Source organism: Hyla sarda, chromosome 9 (assembly GCF_029499605.1).
Source record: "Hyla sarda isolate aHylSar1 chromosome 9, aHylSar1.hap1, whole genome shotgun sequence".
NCBI lineage: Eukaryota > Metazoa > Chordata > Amphibia > Anura > Hylidae > Hyla > Hyla sarda.
In genome coordinates, this window is record NC_079197.1 from 106,855,310 (window position 1) to 106,872,537 (window position 17,228).

Below are 17,228 nucleotides of genomic sequence, written 5' to 3' on the forward strand. Positions count from 1 at the left end.
TATTTTTGGTTAGGGGCAGTGTTATAGGGGTAGAGTTAGGGTGAGGGTAGGGTCAGATTTATTGTAGGGATAGAATTAGGGAGAATTGTAGGGGGAGTTAGGGAAAGAGTATAAAATGATTTATGTATCAGGTCTGCCATCCTTCTCCCTGGTGGTGGGCTGATATATGTACACATTAGCTTTTTGTTTTTGTTTTCAATTTACATGGTATGAAGGGCTTACAGGCAACCAAACTTGGGCCTAAAGGGGGTGGTGGTTCAGAATGTATAAGTTTGTATATAAGTTGGTTGGGAGGAGTGTTAGGTGGGGAGGGTGTATTTGTGGGTGGTGTTTTTTTTTTTTTTTTTTTTTTTTTTTTTTTTTTTTTTTTTTTTTTTTTTTTTTTTTTTTTTTTTTTTTTTTTTTTTTTTTTTTTTGAGTGGTATTTTGGGGACCTGACATGGGTCAGTTAAGGACTGCACTTTGAGAACTGTATGGACGGTATGGACTCTGACCCATGTACAGGAGGGGTGGTGTGGGTGAGGGGACAGTTTTAGTGTAGGTGTTTTCCGTTACTTTCTGTAGTATATTTTTGTGTATTTTCAGTGATTTTTGTATATATTGTGTTTTGTATATATTGGGTTTTGTATTTTATATTGTTTTATATTGTTTTATATTATATAGTGTATAGTGGCAGTCGGGTCAGTAGTTAAGTGGTGTCATATGTGTTTATGTGTGTATATGTGTGTGCGTTTATGTGTATATACGTGTGTATGTATATATATATATGTATATATATGTATGTGTATGCTTGCGCATATGCATGTATACATGTTTGTGTATAAAATTTTATATTTAATTTTTTCCTCCTTGGGGGGGCTGCTCCCCTCCGGTGTCTCTGCTCTGCTCGCCTCCGGCTTCGCGGTCTCGCTTTTCGGCGGTGTTGTCCTCTTTTTCGGTTCTGGCTTGCTCTTTTTGGGTCCGGCGCTCGCCAGTTTCTGGGCCGCGCGCGGGTCCTCTCTGGCCGTCCTCGGCTCCTTGCCATGCTGGGCGTGCTTCGCGGGCCTTGCGGCCGTGCGGGGGCGGTGCGTGGGGCTGGGCTCTTTGGGCCCTCTCTCCGGCCGCATCTCCGCGCTGCTTTTCCCTGCCCTTCTTTCACCGGTGGATCTCTGGCTGGGAGGCAGAGTGTTATTTAGTAGCAAGTTGTGCTGAAATATTATAATTTATTTATTTATTTATTTATTTATTTATTTTTTTTTTTTTTTTTCTTTCCCCTGGGTAAGGGTAATTTTTGAGTTACAGCCAAGTTGTGCTACTTTTATGTTCCTTTTCTTTAGTTTTATAGCCAAGTCGTGCTTTATTTTATGTTTTATATATTCTTGTAAGCCAAGTTGGGCTATTTTTATGTTCTTCTTTTTTGGAATGCGTGTTTGTGTGAGTTATTTTGTCTTTTGGTATGGGAAAGTAAAAGTATATTTTAGTAAATTTGGGCTGGCCGGTTAGGCAGATTTTGTTTTTGTAATTTTATTTATGTTTGTTATAGCTGGTTAAGCTTGTTTTTGTTTTATGTTTTGTATCAGATTTGTTTTTCATTTTTATAATAAAAAGAGTTACAGCCCCCAGCAGGGTGTGTGCGGGTGTGTCTCCTGAGACTTCCAGCAGAGCAGAACCAAGCAGAGATTTCCAACAAGCCTTCCCCAGGTTTGTGGCAGATTCCTGGGGAAGAAGCTCCTGCAATGGAGCCTCGTGGCTCCACTCCCCGTTCCAGGCTGGCGGGAAGTGGAGTGAAAACTTCGACAGCCATTATTCCGGCCGGGAGAAGATCGGGCAGAGTCTGCAGCAATGCAGGCTCTGCTACCCAGGCTACGGGTGCCAGCCAGAGATCCACTGGTGGAAGAAAGGCACGGAAAAGCAGTGTGGAGATGTGGTCGGAGAGTGGGCCCGGCGAGTCCAGTTCCACGTACTGCTCCCGCATGGCCGCAAGGTTTGCGGAGTACGAGCAGCGCGGCAGGGAGCTGAGGATGGCCAGAGAGGATCTGCGTGCGACCCAGAGTCTGATGAGTACCGGATCCAGAAAGAGCAAGCCAGAACTGAAGAAGAGGATAACATCGCTGAGGGGCGAGATTGTGAAGCTGGAGGCGAGGAGAGCGGAGATAGTGGAGGGGAGCGGTCTCTTCAAGGAGAAGCTGATCAACAGCGATCGGTTTGCCGCCACGAAATCCCCAGGTAAGGTGGAGGTGGATGATGGGGAGTGTAGTGGCGGCGAAGATAGTGAGGATGGTGGTGAAGAGGAGAAGATGGAGGAAAGTGTGGGAGTTGTAGCTACTCCAGGTGACACCCAGACCCAGGACAGCTACATTGAGGCTGGACAGGTGGCACTTCCGCCAAGCGAGAGTGAGGAGGATGACGTGGAGGGTGAGGCTGGGGGTCTGCTGAGGGCAATTGTGATGCAGGAGTCCCCAGCCCACCTCCAAAATTTCACCTTTGGGGACGAGGAGTGTGAAGATGTGGTGGTCAAGCAGAGGTCCAAGAAAAGGAAGACAAAGGAGACGGTACAATATGTATTTGTCCCCTTCCAGCAGTCTGGGCCAGCTGCAAAGCTGGTTCAGGCTGTGGGCTCCCCCAAACTGCCAGACCCCGTTCCTGTGGTGGAGCGGGGCCAGCACGGGGAGTACAGTAAGGCGTCAGCAACGGCTAAGGGCGCAATAGTTGTGAAGCCCACCCATCCTGTCGGTAGGGAAGGGCAGGATGGGCTCATGCCGGGCAGCTCTGGCACTGCAGGACCGCCCCAGGGTGGCAGGGGGCGTGTCCAAGTGCCAGAGGCAAGTTATGCTGCCGTGTGCTCGGGGGGCGGTTCCCCGAGTACTATGGGCACTACTGGCGCCGCGGGGCACTCCCCTGTGAGGGGGGGGAGTGTCCGGGCGCCAGAGAGCGTTGTGTCTGTGTGCTCGGGGGGCGGTCCCCCGAGTACAGTGTGTTCTGCGGGCACTGCAGGGCACTCCCCTGTGAGGGGGGGGAGTGTCCCGGTGTCGGGATCAGTGTCCGGCAATGGCGCCGCGGGAGGAGCTGGGGTGCGCTCGGTGGGGCAGCCCCAGACTCAGGAGGCACCATTGATCATTCAGAAGGAGGAGCCATCATCATCATCAGCAGCAGCAGCCAAGCCGGAAAAAAAGACTGCAATTAAGCCAGCGGTACTACAAATCCCAGCCAGCCCAGAATCAGTTAGGCAGGGTATGAGTGAGAATGCTGAGTGTAGTAGTGTTGTGGATGAGAGGAGTGTCAGTGGAGTGAATGTTGGTGGGAGTAGTGGTATGAATGGAAAAAAGGATGATGTGAGTGGTGGTGTGAATGGTGGTTCTGGGTCTGGGTCTGGCCCGGCTGCCCCCCCGGCAGTGACTGCTCCTAGGAGCTATGCTAATGTCGCTGCCGGGGGTCCAGGGGGGTCCCCGTCTCCGTCCGTCCCCGGGGGTTACTTGCAACAGCGCCTCCTGGAGGCTCTGCGTAGGGGAGACAGGACGATCCAGGTAGAGGGAAGGGGTGAGGTCGACCTGTCTTTCTGGATAGAGAGGCACGGTTTGGGGGCTTTCCGAGAGCAGAATGGGGAGGTGGTCTGGTCCCTCCCGACAACCGGGCAGGACAATAACCGCAGGAATGTGGTCCGTCTGATTTGGAGGGGTGAGGATGCGTGCCCACCTCGCGCTAAAGTGGTTGAGCTCCTCCTCCAGATGGAATTCAGGGCGAGTGACATCTTTGCCCTGATCCACCCCTACGGTACGTCCGAGTTTGACGTCAGTTTCGTTCGGCCAGAGGGTCTCGAACTCTTCTGGTCAAACTACGAGGTGGCGAAGAACGAGCCCGGCTGGCGGGATTTTGCCGTAAAGGCAATTTCCCGTCAGAACTCGGTCAAGAAGGTGACCGTTTTGACCCGTAACGAGTCACTTTCTTGTTACGACATCATGACCTGGCTCGGTCGGTATGGGGATGTGACGGACATGCCCAAGAAAAACATTGATGAGCACGGGATCTGGTCCGGGGCCTGGACGTTTTCCGTCAAACTCAGGCGTTCAGGGAGTACGGTTGCCCACATTCCGTCAGCCGCCTTCCTTGGACGTGACAGGATCCAGGTCTTCTACCAGGGGCAGCCTAAGGTCTGTCACAGGTGCGGTAGCCCCACCCATTTTAGCGCAGCTTGTACTGTACAGGTCTGTGCTTTGTGTGGTGGGGTGGGTCATCTGGCCGCATCCTGTAGGCAGATCCGCTGCCATCTGTGTGGTGTCCTCGGGCACCCTTTCAGCCGTTGTCCTAGCGCCTTCGCCCGTGCGGCGGCCGCTCCGGCTGGGGAGAGCTGTGAAGTTGCCTCGGCTGGAGAGGGTACGAGCAGGGATGGGGGCGCACCAGGGCTAGTGAGGAAGAAGGGCCCCGCCAAACTAAGGCGGGAGGAAAATCGGAGGAGGAGTAGGGAGCAGGAGAGTGCCCAAGTGACGGGGGTAGCTCCGGCCCCTGCTCCTGAAGCTGGCCCTGAAATGACTGAAGCCCTGGAGGAGGACGTGCTGGATGAGGAGGTCAGGAGACTGGGCGAAGAGGAAGGCAATATGGCCGACTCTTCCGATTCCTCCCACTATGAAAGTGTGGATGAGGAGAGTGTAGAGAAGGCCGAAAAAAAAAAAAAGGGCAAAAGGAAAGGGAGAAAGAAGAGGTCCAAGCCCTCTCTCCCTCGTACTGCGGGCCGGGTCCAAAGCGGAAGCCTGACTGCCCCCCCTCTGGTTGACCTGTCAAACCGGTACCTCGTCCTTGATAACATCTCCTCCCCCTCCTTGGAGGGGGAAGGTGAGGGCGAGGTGCCTAGGGAGAGAGAGCCTCTGGGGGGAACTGGGCCCTGTCCTGTTGAGGCACCTTCCTCGGAGGGCAGGGCTAGACCGGGGTCGGACGGAGACGGGGACCATATGGACCAGAGTGAGTCCAAAAAAAGGGGTAAAAGCGGTCCTGCCCTTTCTTCTTCTTCTGGGGATGAGGGCACGAAGAAGAAGGGGAAGAAGAAATAAAGGTGAGGCCGTCTAACTTAATCACCCATGATGGCGGCACTCACCCCATTGACGCTGGCCTCCATTAACTGTGCCAGCATAAAGTCTGATACGGCTAGATTCGCAGCCTTTGATTTTCTCGGCCGTGTTGAAGCCGACATTTTGTATCTGCAAGAGACCAGGTTGTCAGATCTAGCCTCCCTGGTAAAAGCCAGAAGAGAGTGGAGGCGCGGGCCCTCCCACTGGTCTCTTGCGGCTGAGCCGTATAGTGGGGTGGCGGTCCTTTTTACCGCTCCGGTTGAATGCCGACGGGTTATTGAGTTAGAAATGGGGAGGTGCCTGATCTTAGATGTCCTCATGAAGGGGCAAGAGCTCCGGCTCATTAACATCTACGCCCCACAAACCAAGTGGGGCCGCAAAGATCTCTTTATGAGGATTAAGCCCTTCCTTTTTACTAGCCGGCAAGTGATTTTTGGAGGGGACTTCAATAATGTCACGAGGTCCCAAGATAGGAGAGGTTCCAATGGTCCGCTGGCTTACGATAGCGTGGCCCTCAATAATATAGTTAGGGAAGCTCGCCTAGAGGACGCCCACATCCGGAGCCCCTCAGGCCACGTGGGTTTCACCTATCATCGAGGTAGCTGCAGGTCTAGGATAGACAGGTTTTATTTAAAGGAGGAAGCCGTCTCTTCCGCAGTGTCCGTGGTTGAGGTGGAATTCTCCGATCACTGTATGATTTTGTTTTCCTTGAATGTTTCAGAGACCCCCCGGATGGGTAAAGGTTATTGGAAGCTGAATTCGTCCCTCCTGGAGGAAGCGGAGATAAGACAGTCCTTTGAGGATTTTCTTCAGAGTCAGGTACCTTTACTGGACTTTTGTAGTAGTAAGTCAGAGTGGTGGGAGATATTCAAGAAGCGGGTTGCGGGGTTCTTCCGCCAGCTCTCGAGCCTCAGGTCCCTGAATAGGTACCGCCTGTATCAGGGTCTGAGGAGGAAACTCGAGCTCCTTGTCTCGACTGGAGGTAGCCGGGAGGATATCTCCAGAGTGAAATCCTTGCTGATGGGGTGTCAGTACGATAGGCACGCATCTTTGGTTTTTGAGAGGGATTACGGGAGGTACCGCTCGCCCGACCCTTACAAGAACTGTAAGATGTCAGTGAGTAGTAAAGTGGTCTCAGGACTGATTGATAGTACGGGATCTCTGAATCGGTCCAGATCAGGGATCCTGGAGGTAGTCAGATCCTTCTACTCGCACCTCTTGGGAAGGAAGGATCTAGATCGAGACGGGATGTCGGCTTTCCTGGCTGAAACTATTCCTGAGCCAGGGGTAGACCCCTCTCTTGATGTTTTGGCAGAAGAAATCAGGGAAGAGGAAGTGAGACTGGCGATCGAGGGGCTCGCCCCCAAGAAGTCGCCAGGTCCGGATGGCTTAACATCCGAGTGGTACAGGACCTTTAAGGAGTCTTTAGCTCCCCTCTTGACTGAGGTATTCAATGAGTGTCTCTCCTCGGGCACTCTACCAAAGTCAATGAGGAGGTCAGCCCTGATTCTTCTGTCAAAGGGTAAAGATCCTAGCCGGATTGAGAATTGGAGGCCCATAGCTCTTCTCAATACGGACAGGAAGCTTCTGGCCAAGATACTGTTTAATCGGTTGGTGAAATTTGCACCCCGGCTCCTTTCGGGGGCCCAGCACTGCTCTGTTCCGGGCCGAAGCACCTTAAGTGCTGTCCTCAGTGTCAGGGAGGCAGTGGAGCGGAGTAGTGCGGGTCTCTGGAAGGGGTACATGCTGTCCTTGGATCAGGCCAAAGCATTTGATCGGGTGAACCACGAGTACCTCTGGTCCGTCCTCCTGAGATATGGCTTACCGAGTACTTTTGTGAATTGGCTTGTCACCTTATATGCAGGGGCAGAGAGTTTCCCGCTGGTGAACGGTTGGTCTGGCCGCTCTTTTGAGGTGGGGTCCGGGGTCCGTCAGGGTTGTCCTTTGAGCCCGCTGTTATACGTGTTCGCAATCGATCCCTTCGTCCGGAGGGTAGATTGTGGGCCGTTGGCGGGAGTCGGGATGACTCTGGCGGAGCCGGATGTCGCCCAGAGAGTGGTGGCGTACGCTGATGATGTCACTATTTTCGTCTCCTCACGGGAGGAGGTCGATGTGGTGATGTCAGAGGTGGACCGCTACTCGGAGGCATCCGGGTCCAAGATCAACCGGGATAAGTGTGAAAGTCTCTGGCTGGGAGGGGGAGATCCCACGTTTGATCTCCCTGACACCCTTCCAGGGCTCCAAGAGTCAGCAAAAATTCTGGGCATCACATTCGGCCAGGATGATTATCCCACCAAAAACTGGGACGGTAAGCTCCAGGATGCCACTCAGAGGGTGAACCAGTGGAAGGGTTGGTCTATGACCCTCAGGGAAAGGGTACACCTGATCAAATCTTACCTGCTCCCCTTGTTTATCTATCTGGGCAGTGTATGTATCTTACCAGAGGCTTACTACACTAGGGTCTACAGCCTGTTTTTCCAACTGTTATGGGGGAACAGGTTGAACCTAGTCAAGAGGGAGGTTACGTACCGCACGAGGAGACTAGGGGGTTTATCTATGGTAAACCCCGTGGTGTTCTTAACGAACACCTTCTTGAAAGCCAACATTGCAAACCTCTGGAAAGAGAGGGCTCCTCCGTGGGTACTCTCCTGCAAGGAGTGGTTTCGGCCTTTCTTCCAGGAATGGGAGACAGGAGGGCAAGTGAAGGACCTCCGTACACCACATGGATATTTTCCGGCTTACGCTACCCCGACTCTGAAGGCGATACGTCGGTGGGGTCTGGGAGTGTGGGAGATCAGGACCCAGTCAAGGCAGTTCCTTGACAAACGGGTTCTGTTGAACCACTTCCAGAAGCCTCTGGCGCTCAGGGACTGCCCAGGTCGGGATCTGAGGGTGGGGTTGTATCTTTTAAACATGAAAAGGATCCCCCAGAAGTTTTGGGACTTGGCCTGGCGCTGCTTTCAGGGGAAGCTATGTGTAAAGGACAACCTGAAGTACAGGAACTCTGATGACCGGGGATGTCCCCGAGAAGAGTGCGGGGACACGCTGGAAAGCATGGACCACTTCCTGCTTCATTGTCCCTTTAACATAGGGGTCTATAACAGGGTGGGCGCTTCCATCGGCTGGAGTCAACTTGCCGGCCTTGCCTATCCGGAGTGGGCTTATGGGGCATTCAGGAACCTGGGTGGCCGAGATCGGGGCACTTTATTCTTAGTCAGTTTAGTGGTTAGGTACTACACGTGGAACGCACGGTGCTTAGTGTCGACCCAACAGAAAATCCTCTCCGAGGTGGAGGTATGTAGGAACATCACTGGTGACCTCGGGAAGATCAGGTCTTTGGAGTATGGCAGTCTTGGTACCAGTAGGGCTTCTCTCCTGTGGAGAGGTTTCTCATTTCATGTGCCCTAGGTACTAAACCTTTTGGGTAGAGTACCTTTTATTTTTGGTTAGGGGTTGTTATAGGGGTAGAGATAGGGTGAGGGCAGGGTCAGATTTCTTGTAGGGATAGAATTAGGGAGAATTGTAAGGGGAGTTAGGGAAAGAGTATAAAATGATTTATGTATCAGGTCTGCCATCCTTCTCCCTGGTGGTGGGCTGATGCATGTGCACATTAGCTTTTTGTTTTGTTTTCAATTACATGGTATGAAGGGCTTACAGGCAACCAAACTTGGGCCTAAAAGGGGTGGTGGTTCAGAATGTATAAGTTTGTATATAAGTTGGTTGGGAGGAGTGTTAGGTGGGGAGGGTGTATTTGTGGGTGGTGGTTTTGTGGTATGGACGGTATGGTCTCTGACCCATGTACAGGAGGGGTGGTGTGGGTGAGGGGACAGTTTTAGTGTAGGTGCTTTCCGTTATTTTCTGTAGTATATTTTTGTGTATTTTCAGTAAGTTTTGTATATATTGTGTTTTGTATATATTGGGTTTTGTATTTATATTGTTTTATATTATATAGTGTATAGTGCAGTCGGGCCAGTAGTTAAGTAGTGTCATATGTGTTTATGTGTATGTATATGTGTGCGTTTATGTGTATATACATGTGTATGTATATGTATATATATATATGTATGTATGTGTATGCTTGCGTATATGCATGTATACATGTTTGTGTATAAAATTTTATATTTTATTTTTTCCTCCTTGGGGGGGCTGCTCCCCTCCGGTGTCTCTGTTCTCCTCGCCTCCGGCTTCGCGGTCTCGCTTTTCGGCGGTGTTGTCCTTTTCTTCGGTTGTGGCTTGCTCTTTTTGGGTCCGGCTCTCGCCGGTTTCTGGGCCGCGCGCAGATCCTCTCTGGCCGTCCTCGGCTCCTTGCCGTGCTGGGCGTGCTTCGCGGGCCTTGCGGCCGTGCGGGGGAGGTGCGTGGGGCTGGGCTCTTTGGGCCCTCTCTCCGGCCGCGTCTCCGCGCTGCTTTTCCCTGCCCTTCTTTCACCGGTGGATCTCTGGCTGTGAGGCGGAGTTTCAGCAAGTTGTGCTGAAATATTTTTTTTTTACTTTTTTTTTACTTCCCTGGGTAAGGGTCATTTTTGAGTTACAGCCAAGTTGTGCTACCTTTATGTTCCTTTTCTTTTGTTTTATAGCCAAGTCGTGCTTATTTTATGTTTTATATATTTTTATAAGCCAAGTTGGGCTATTTTTATGTTCTTTTTGGAATGCGTGTTTGAGTGTGATATTTAGTTTTTTGGTATGTGAAAAAAGTAAAAGTGTATTTTAGTAAATTTGGGCTGGCCGGTTAGGCAGAATTTGTTTTTGCAATTTTATTTATGTTATGTTTGTTATAGCTGGTTAAGCTTGTTTTTGTTTAATGTTTTGTATCTGATTTGTTTTGCATTTTTATAATAAAAAGAGTTACAGCCCCCAGCAGATCTTTCTTACTTTTATATGTAAATATTTGCTTTATCTGTATTTATCTGTATTTATCTGTAGTTATCTACTTATTTTTCTTTAATTCTCACTTTTTCCCAATTTTTTTGTATGACATTTTGGTGCCTTTAGAACCAATTACCAGGTTTCCATAGAGTTATGGACTCAACATACGATGGTTTCAACATACAATGGTCGTCCTGGAACCAATTAATATTGTAACTTGAGGGACCACTGTATTTGATATCCTAAGAAATTTCGATCCACTGGAGAGATATATATTGTGCCCAGACCGGCAGATTTTAGATATATTTTTTACTTTACATTATCTTGACATTTATATTTAACAAACTGCTACAGAAGGAAATTAGTCAGAAATAATTAGTCATTACCAGCACAGCTTGATCATTCTGTAGGATAATATATAGACATTTTTGGCAGCAAGCACATCTCCGCCAGTTCAGTAATGTATGTGTGGTAGCAGGGTGTGATGAGGGCAGATGTTGTTACCCTAGGGACAGATAGCATTAACCCCTTGTATTTGTGACCCCAGCGCATGGTTTAGTGGTTTAGCTTTACTGAGGGTAGACAGTTGGTAAAGTCTATACAGTTAAGCCAGGGCCCAAGGAGATGACCAGTGACACAGAGACCTTAAGGACTTGCTGGAACTTGTAGCAGGACTGGACAATTGAATGCAGACCACACTGACTTGACAGATGACAGGTACTGACTTGACTCAAAGCTGTGACTTTAGCTTACTTGACTTGATGGTGGCTGCAGGACTTGACTTTGAGGTCTCCAACACTGTGGACTCACACACTAGACACGACTGCACTGGATCTCAGCCGGAAGCAAGAGATCTAAGCTTCAGGAGAGAGAAGCTCCACCCAGGGTTTATATGGGGGAGACTAGCAGGGAGCCCATAGGTCACTCTTGGCATCCCCAGGTCACTGATATCTCCTAGGTAACAATCACATGACATAACTCTTAAAGATACAACACATTTTATAATACAATACACTGCAGAACATATGCAGGGCCCCTTGCACCTGGGGACACTGAGGGAGACTGCCCTACAGGGCAGCAAGGGTACGGGGTAACATCTCCCATACTGGGCCACCACATATGTTTCAACATTTAAATTACAAAAAGGGACAGACTAGCCAGCTGTGCTTAGAACGGTCCTTGGAGATAATACGTAAATGTCAAAACATTTAATCCAAACATTTTTCATTTGAACTAAATTGTGACATTTCTAAAATGTCCTTCTGGGATTTCCAGTGTTCCGCTGAGTGTTGATGCTGTGATGGATTTTACACTATTGGTAAAAGATGCCCTGTAGATGGTAAAAGTCAGTAATTTCTTATATAAATATTAGTAGGAAAATAAAAAGTAATGTTTTAGTTATCAAAACAGGTGCCAAAAATAGCTAAGCCCTATGCCGTGTTAAGGTATATATATCATATTTACAAAATGTTACTTAAATGGCCACTATCTTTGTGCAAAACTTTTGACATGTCCTAGCGACATGTCAACAGTTTGAATCCACGGGGGTCTTCAGACAATCAGGGAGAGGTTTGCGCTCAGCTCCATGTCGTGTGATCAAGGCAAACTCCCCATGTAAGTCTATGAGAGTGTCTCAATCATGGGATACCGGGGTGGGGTGAGGGGGGCAGAGAGAAGAGCACGTAGCAGCACAGACTTCTCCTGGCCTGTTCTATCGATCGGCTGAGGCCTGAACACTCAGACACCCTGTGGATCCAAACTTTTGACATTTCACTAGGACATGTCAAAAGGTTTATATAATGACAGGTACTCTTTAAAGAGTGAGCCCAGGGTAGGCAGACCTCATTATTGCCCATACTAATAGGCAATGAAAACCTATGGAACACTGCTGCTATTGCCGTTAAAATGGCATTTAAAGAAAACGTTCAACCATGTTATAGTTTTGAGTGCCAAGATCCCTAATGATCACTGGGAGGAGCCGGGAGAAGTGTTGAGCTATGCGTTCAGCTAAGTGCTTCTCTCCATGCGGTCTCCTCACTGCAAGATACAGATTCTATAGAAGGTTTATCTCCAACCTGTAGACAAATGTGAGGTAGCTTTTTGAAGAATTCCAATCTGTTTTTCTACTGCTGGATAACTTCTTTAAAAGGGATATTGACAGCTGGTTTACCTGCACTAATAAAAAACCCAATACCCAGGATTATAGCGCATGTTAAAATGTATTACTCCCCAGGATTGGTGCCACTGTTCCGGAGATATACAATGTATTAGTCTCCATTGCTAATATGTTAATCACCGATGTGCAATGGAGGTGGGATCTCTGTCTCCTGCCTCTCTGCTCCCATATGCCTGACCACCTCAAATATCAATGAGGACCCCTTCACCCACATGAGCATAAGGTGGGTATGCTGGTCCAGTCTCCATTGTACAAAGCAGGTCATTTGGATATTAGCAATAAAGGCTAATACATTGTATATCTTCGGAATGACAGCACTGATATGGGTGAGTAATACATGATTTGAATCTGGCTCACCCACATTATAACTCTGTGTATTAGGTTTAGTGCCAAAGTATAGGACCCTGTAGATTTCTGAGAGGTCACTACATACTGTTTTACACTTAAAGTAAAAATAGTACAATAAAATTCTAAGATTCTTACAGTGTGGACTTCAGGCAGGGTAGTATGAGGCAGATTTACTATTAGAAAAAACTGGCATACATGCCTTCAGTGTTACTTTTATGGCCAAACATGACAATGAATGTGCACATCACTTCACTATCTAGGGGCGTTCAGTGATTTGTGCAAACTTATGAAGAAAAAGGGTTAAAAGCTCACACGCATTCCTACGCCAGTTGGTTAGGGTGCAAATTATTTTTGCACAAGTGATAGAGATTCAGAGCACCAACCAGTGCATCTGCTAACCATGCCCCCTGGAAGCGCACAACAAGAAAATTGATGAAGTTAGCAAAGACAACATTAAATAGCACAAAATGAAATGATAAGTGTGGCACAAGTCAATGTGCAAAATAAATGAACACTGCAAACAAAATTTTGCAGGTGCAGGGCAGTTGATAAATTGTGATAAATTAAGTCTGTACATAGCAATCTATGTAACAAAAATGAAGCCGTGACCATTATAAAAACATAGTAAAAATTAATCTGTACGTCATTTTAGACCTCAAAGGGGTACTCCGGTGAAAACCTTTTTTCTTTTAAATCAACTGGTGGCAGAAAGTTAAACATATTTGTAAATTACTTCTATTAAAAAATCTTAATCCTTCCAGTACTTATTAGCTGCTGAATGCTACAGAGGAAATTCCTTTCTTTTTGGAACACAGATGACATCACAAGCACAGTGCTCTCTGCTGATCTCTCTGTCCATTTTAGCAACCATGCATAGCAGATGTATGCTACGGGCAGCATGGTGGCTCAGTGGTTAGCACTGCTGCCTTGCAGTGCTGGGGACTTAGGTTCAAATCCCACTAAGGACAACAATAAATAAAGCGTAATTGTTATTATAATAACGTCAGCAGAGAGAACTGTGCTCATGATGTCATCAGAGAGCATTCCAAAAAGAAAAGAATTTCCTCTATAGTATTCAAGAGCTAATAAGTACAGGAAGGATTAAAAATTTTTAATAGAAGTAATTTACAAATATGTTTAACTTTCTGCCACCAGTTGATTTAAAAGAAAAAAGGTTTTCACCGGAGTACCCCTTTAAAATGAGTAGTGAGTGAATAGTGGAAATTCACTTTGACACATGCTATAATGCATGCGAGTCCTTTTGTGTGAATTATAGTAAATATATCAGGTCCTGCAACAGTTTTTAGAAAGGTACAGTGAATTGCGCAAAATAAAAAAAAATTAAAAAGTCACAAATATTTGCATGCACAAAGATCTATAACTTTTTTCCTTCGGACAACAGTACATTTTTTTTTACATTTTATGTTTTTTTAATGTGTTCCCCAATTTATAGTGTTTTCATTACAGTTGTTTTTTTCTAGGAGGAACCTCTTATACACTTCCCATAAACTGCACCTTTGGCTATAGGCAATATTTAATTTATTTATTCTTTCATTTTTTTACAACATTAAACTAGCAGATTAAATGATCTAAAATTCCACCATTGTGTTTTACAGATTTCACTATTGTGTTATTTATTTATTTCAGCTTTATGTGACATGCATCCCATGAGAGCGCTTTTCCTAATTCCTCGAAACCCCCCTCCAAAACTGAAATCAAGGAAGTGGTATGTTCAATGGTATATATAGATGACATTGTGTTATGTACCTTAGAAATACACTGGGGACACAAGAAACACTACAAACTTCTGAAAGACATAAGAAGCCCATGACTCAATGACTGATATGAATATTTGGAACAATTATGTTTTTGTCATTTTTCAAAGTTTACAGCAACATCCAACATCCATATGGAAGAAAGCTATTTTTCTCTCATTCTCAACCTATTTTCAGAGCTAGTCCTATCATGGGTCCCGCTGGGTCCATCGGACCTAAGCGGGACTTTGACAGGGGTGGCAAATTACTGCCTGAGACCATTTTTACTCCATGTTATTTTTTTGCACTCTTTTCAAATCGGTTTGTGCTATGGGTGTCGTTTCTCCATGCCCGACACGCTGATATTTGGAAAAGGCGGGGCATCTCCTCCTGGGAGCGTTTATCTCTGACGGCCTGTATTTTGGGTGTGCATGATGATGTCAGACGTCATTGCGCACACTATCTCCCCATCTTGGTAATACTAGTTTCAGAATACTGGTTCTATTTGGTAATTGTAGGAGTTGTTAAGGTGTATATAGTATTATCAAAAATTCTCAATGTATATACAGTGATCCCTCAACTTACAATGGCCTCAACATACAATAGTTTCAACATACAATGGTCTTTTCTGGACCATTGTAACTTGAAACCAGACTCAACATACAATGACAATCTGGACAAAGACAGTCCAGATCTAGGAAACTTGTCAATAGCCGAGATAACTGACCAATCAGAATGGGCAATTTACTGGTAAAACCCCTGTATTACTGAAGCGTATGCACTGACTGATGTCTGGTAGCGCCCCCTACAGCACAAAGAGGTATTACATGTTCTGTACACTTTACCTGTACAGGGGTTACCTGCTCCTTTGGACACCAGGTGAGAGAGACTCCATGTTACTTTTTTTAGGACACCGAAGAAGCTCCTGTCCTCTACATAGACCAGTGTTTCCCAAGCAGGGTGCCTCCAGCTGTTGCAAAACTACAACAACTTTTTAAGGACCCAGAAGAAGCTCCTGTCCTCTACATAGACCAGTGTTTTCCAAGCAGGGTGCCCCCAGCTGTTGCAAAACTACAACTCCCAGCATGCCCAGACAGCCTTTGGCTGTCCGGGCATGCTGGGAGTTGTAGTTTTGCAACAGCTGGAGGCTCCCTGCTTGGAAAACACTGACATAGACAGTGATTACAGCTCCCAGCAGCTCTTTCTTACTTTTGTTTGTAAGGATTTGCTTTATCTATATTAGTTATCTACTAATTGTTCTTTAATCCTCACTTTTTCCTATTTTTGGATGACATTTTGGTGGCTTCAGAACCAATTACTAGGTTTCCATAGAGTTCTGCTCTCAACATACAATGGTTTCAACATACAATGGTCGTCCCAAAACCAATTAATATTGTAACTTGAGGGACCACTGTAGTATGATCATGGAAAAAATCTCTGCCTATGTTAATTTAACGCATGGCATTTAACACACTCACACACTATATATAATTGTTACATATATATTTTTTTTTCTGTCTGAACGGGACTGCAGAATCCTGTTTAAATAAATTTGCAGTAAATTACATCGGAATTGCCGCGAGAACATACCTTTATACTGGGCCTCCTGAACCGTGTAAAAAGAAGGTAGTCCTGAGTAGGTTGAGAATGAGAAAATCACAGCCTTCCTCCACACATTTGTTTGAAGTTGTGCGAACGTTGAATAGTGTCAATAAATGAAATTGCTCTGAATATTCATGTATTGAGGATCATAAGTAACATGCTTAGGCCTTCAAAAGGCTTATACATGAATCATTGTATGTCCTGGAGTGATGGTGTACAGTATTTCCAAGGTGAATTGACTGAGCAGAGTAGCATGGTAGAGCTCCTAACAGGGTGGGAGCGTTTGGGGGGGGGGGGTTGTGTGTGTGTGGGGGGGGGGGGGCGGCATAGTGGGGGAGTTTGATGGCTGGGTGGATTGATTAAAGGGTACCTCTCATCAAATAAACTTTTGATATATTTTAGATTAATGAATGTTGAATAATTTTCCAATAGCATGTTAATGAAAAATATGCTTCTTTCTATTGTATTTTTCCCGATCAGTCCTGTCAGCAAGCATTTCTGACTCATGCTGGAGTCCTAAACACTCAGAGCTGCCAGCCTGCTTTGTTCACAGCCAAACAGGCTAGAGAAAGGAAGGAAGGCGCCTCATGTGCGGGATCAGTAGATCTTGCAGGTGGGGGTAGGGGAAAGTGATTCCCAAGCCGCTTACCGAAGTTGGTTGTGCGCCCACACACAACAAGGTTAGGAGCAGAAGAAATATGAAGGCAGGTCCACTGCAGCCCTCCTGGATAGGTGTAGAATCAAAGGCGAATGACCAGGGAGTCAGGAGTTTGTCTGGCGCAGAGAGGAACCAACAGACAGCCAAGTAAAATCAATGGATTTATTAGATGCAACGCGTTTCGCTGCGCATGCGCAGCTTCATCAGGCATGACAAGGGGAGGCTGGTAACAGGTATATATACCTCCAGGAATTAACCATTAGAGTACTTTTTGAAAAGAGTTGTTACATAGAATTACATATCCATATGACAATATATGAAAAAAATATATAAATAAACAGAAATCACAAAAATAGTAATAAGACAGCAATAAGAAAGCACAATGCAATCCTATAAACATATGTATATAAATATATATAATATAATTATAATTATCGCATGTGATGTGAATGTAACACCACAAGCGACTCAAGAAATCGCACCGCTAAATCGCCGGTGCGGCATTCAACAGCACAAGTTGGATATTATTTCAAAAAATATATATGATATAAAGAGTCATGTCAATTGATTCAAGAGATAGAAAAATTATTATTTAATTGTATATCGCTACCTTATTAAAAAATAAAATAGTAAAAAATAAGTGACAGTGCGATAAACCAAACCGCAACTGATCAAAATGGATACATTTTACATACATTTCCATTTTGATCAGTTGCGGTTTGGTTTATCGCACTGTCACTTATTTTTTACTATTTTATTTTTTAATAAGGTAGCGATATACAATTAAA

At 46.2% G+C, this 17,228-nt stretch overlaps 1 protein-coding gene across 6 annotated transcripts in view; it reads left to right on the forward strand.

Annotated features, from left to right (window-relative positions):
- Positions 1–17,228, forward strand: part of NRK (Nik related kinase) — a 408,966-nt gene that overhangs the window by 176,020 nt on the left and 215,718 nt on the right. For 4 of the 6 annotated variants that reach the window (XM_056540621.1, XM_056540624.1, XM_056540622.1 and 1 more), the window contains one exon: positions 14,074–14,152. In XM_056540621.1, the coding sequence (XP_056396596.1) occupies positions 14,074–14,152 (79 nt within the window). Of the gene's footprint in view, positions 1–10,507; positions 10,620–11,213; positions 11,248–14,073; positions 14,153–17,228 lie in introns of those variants that run through there. The other 2 variants (XM_056540625.1, XM_056540626.1) reach the window with 2 other exon arrangements.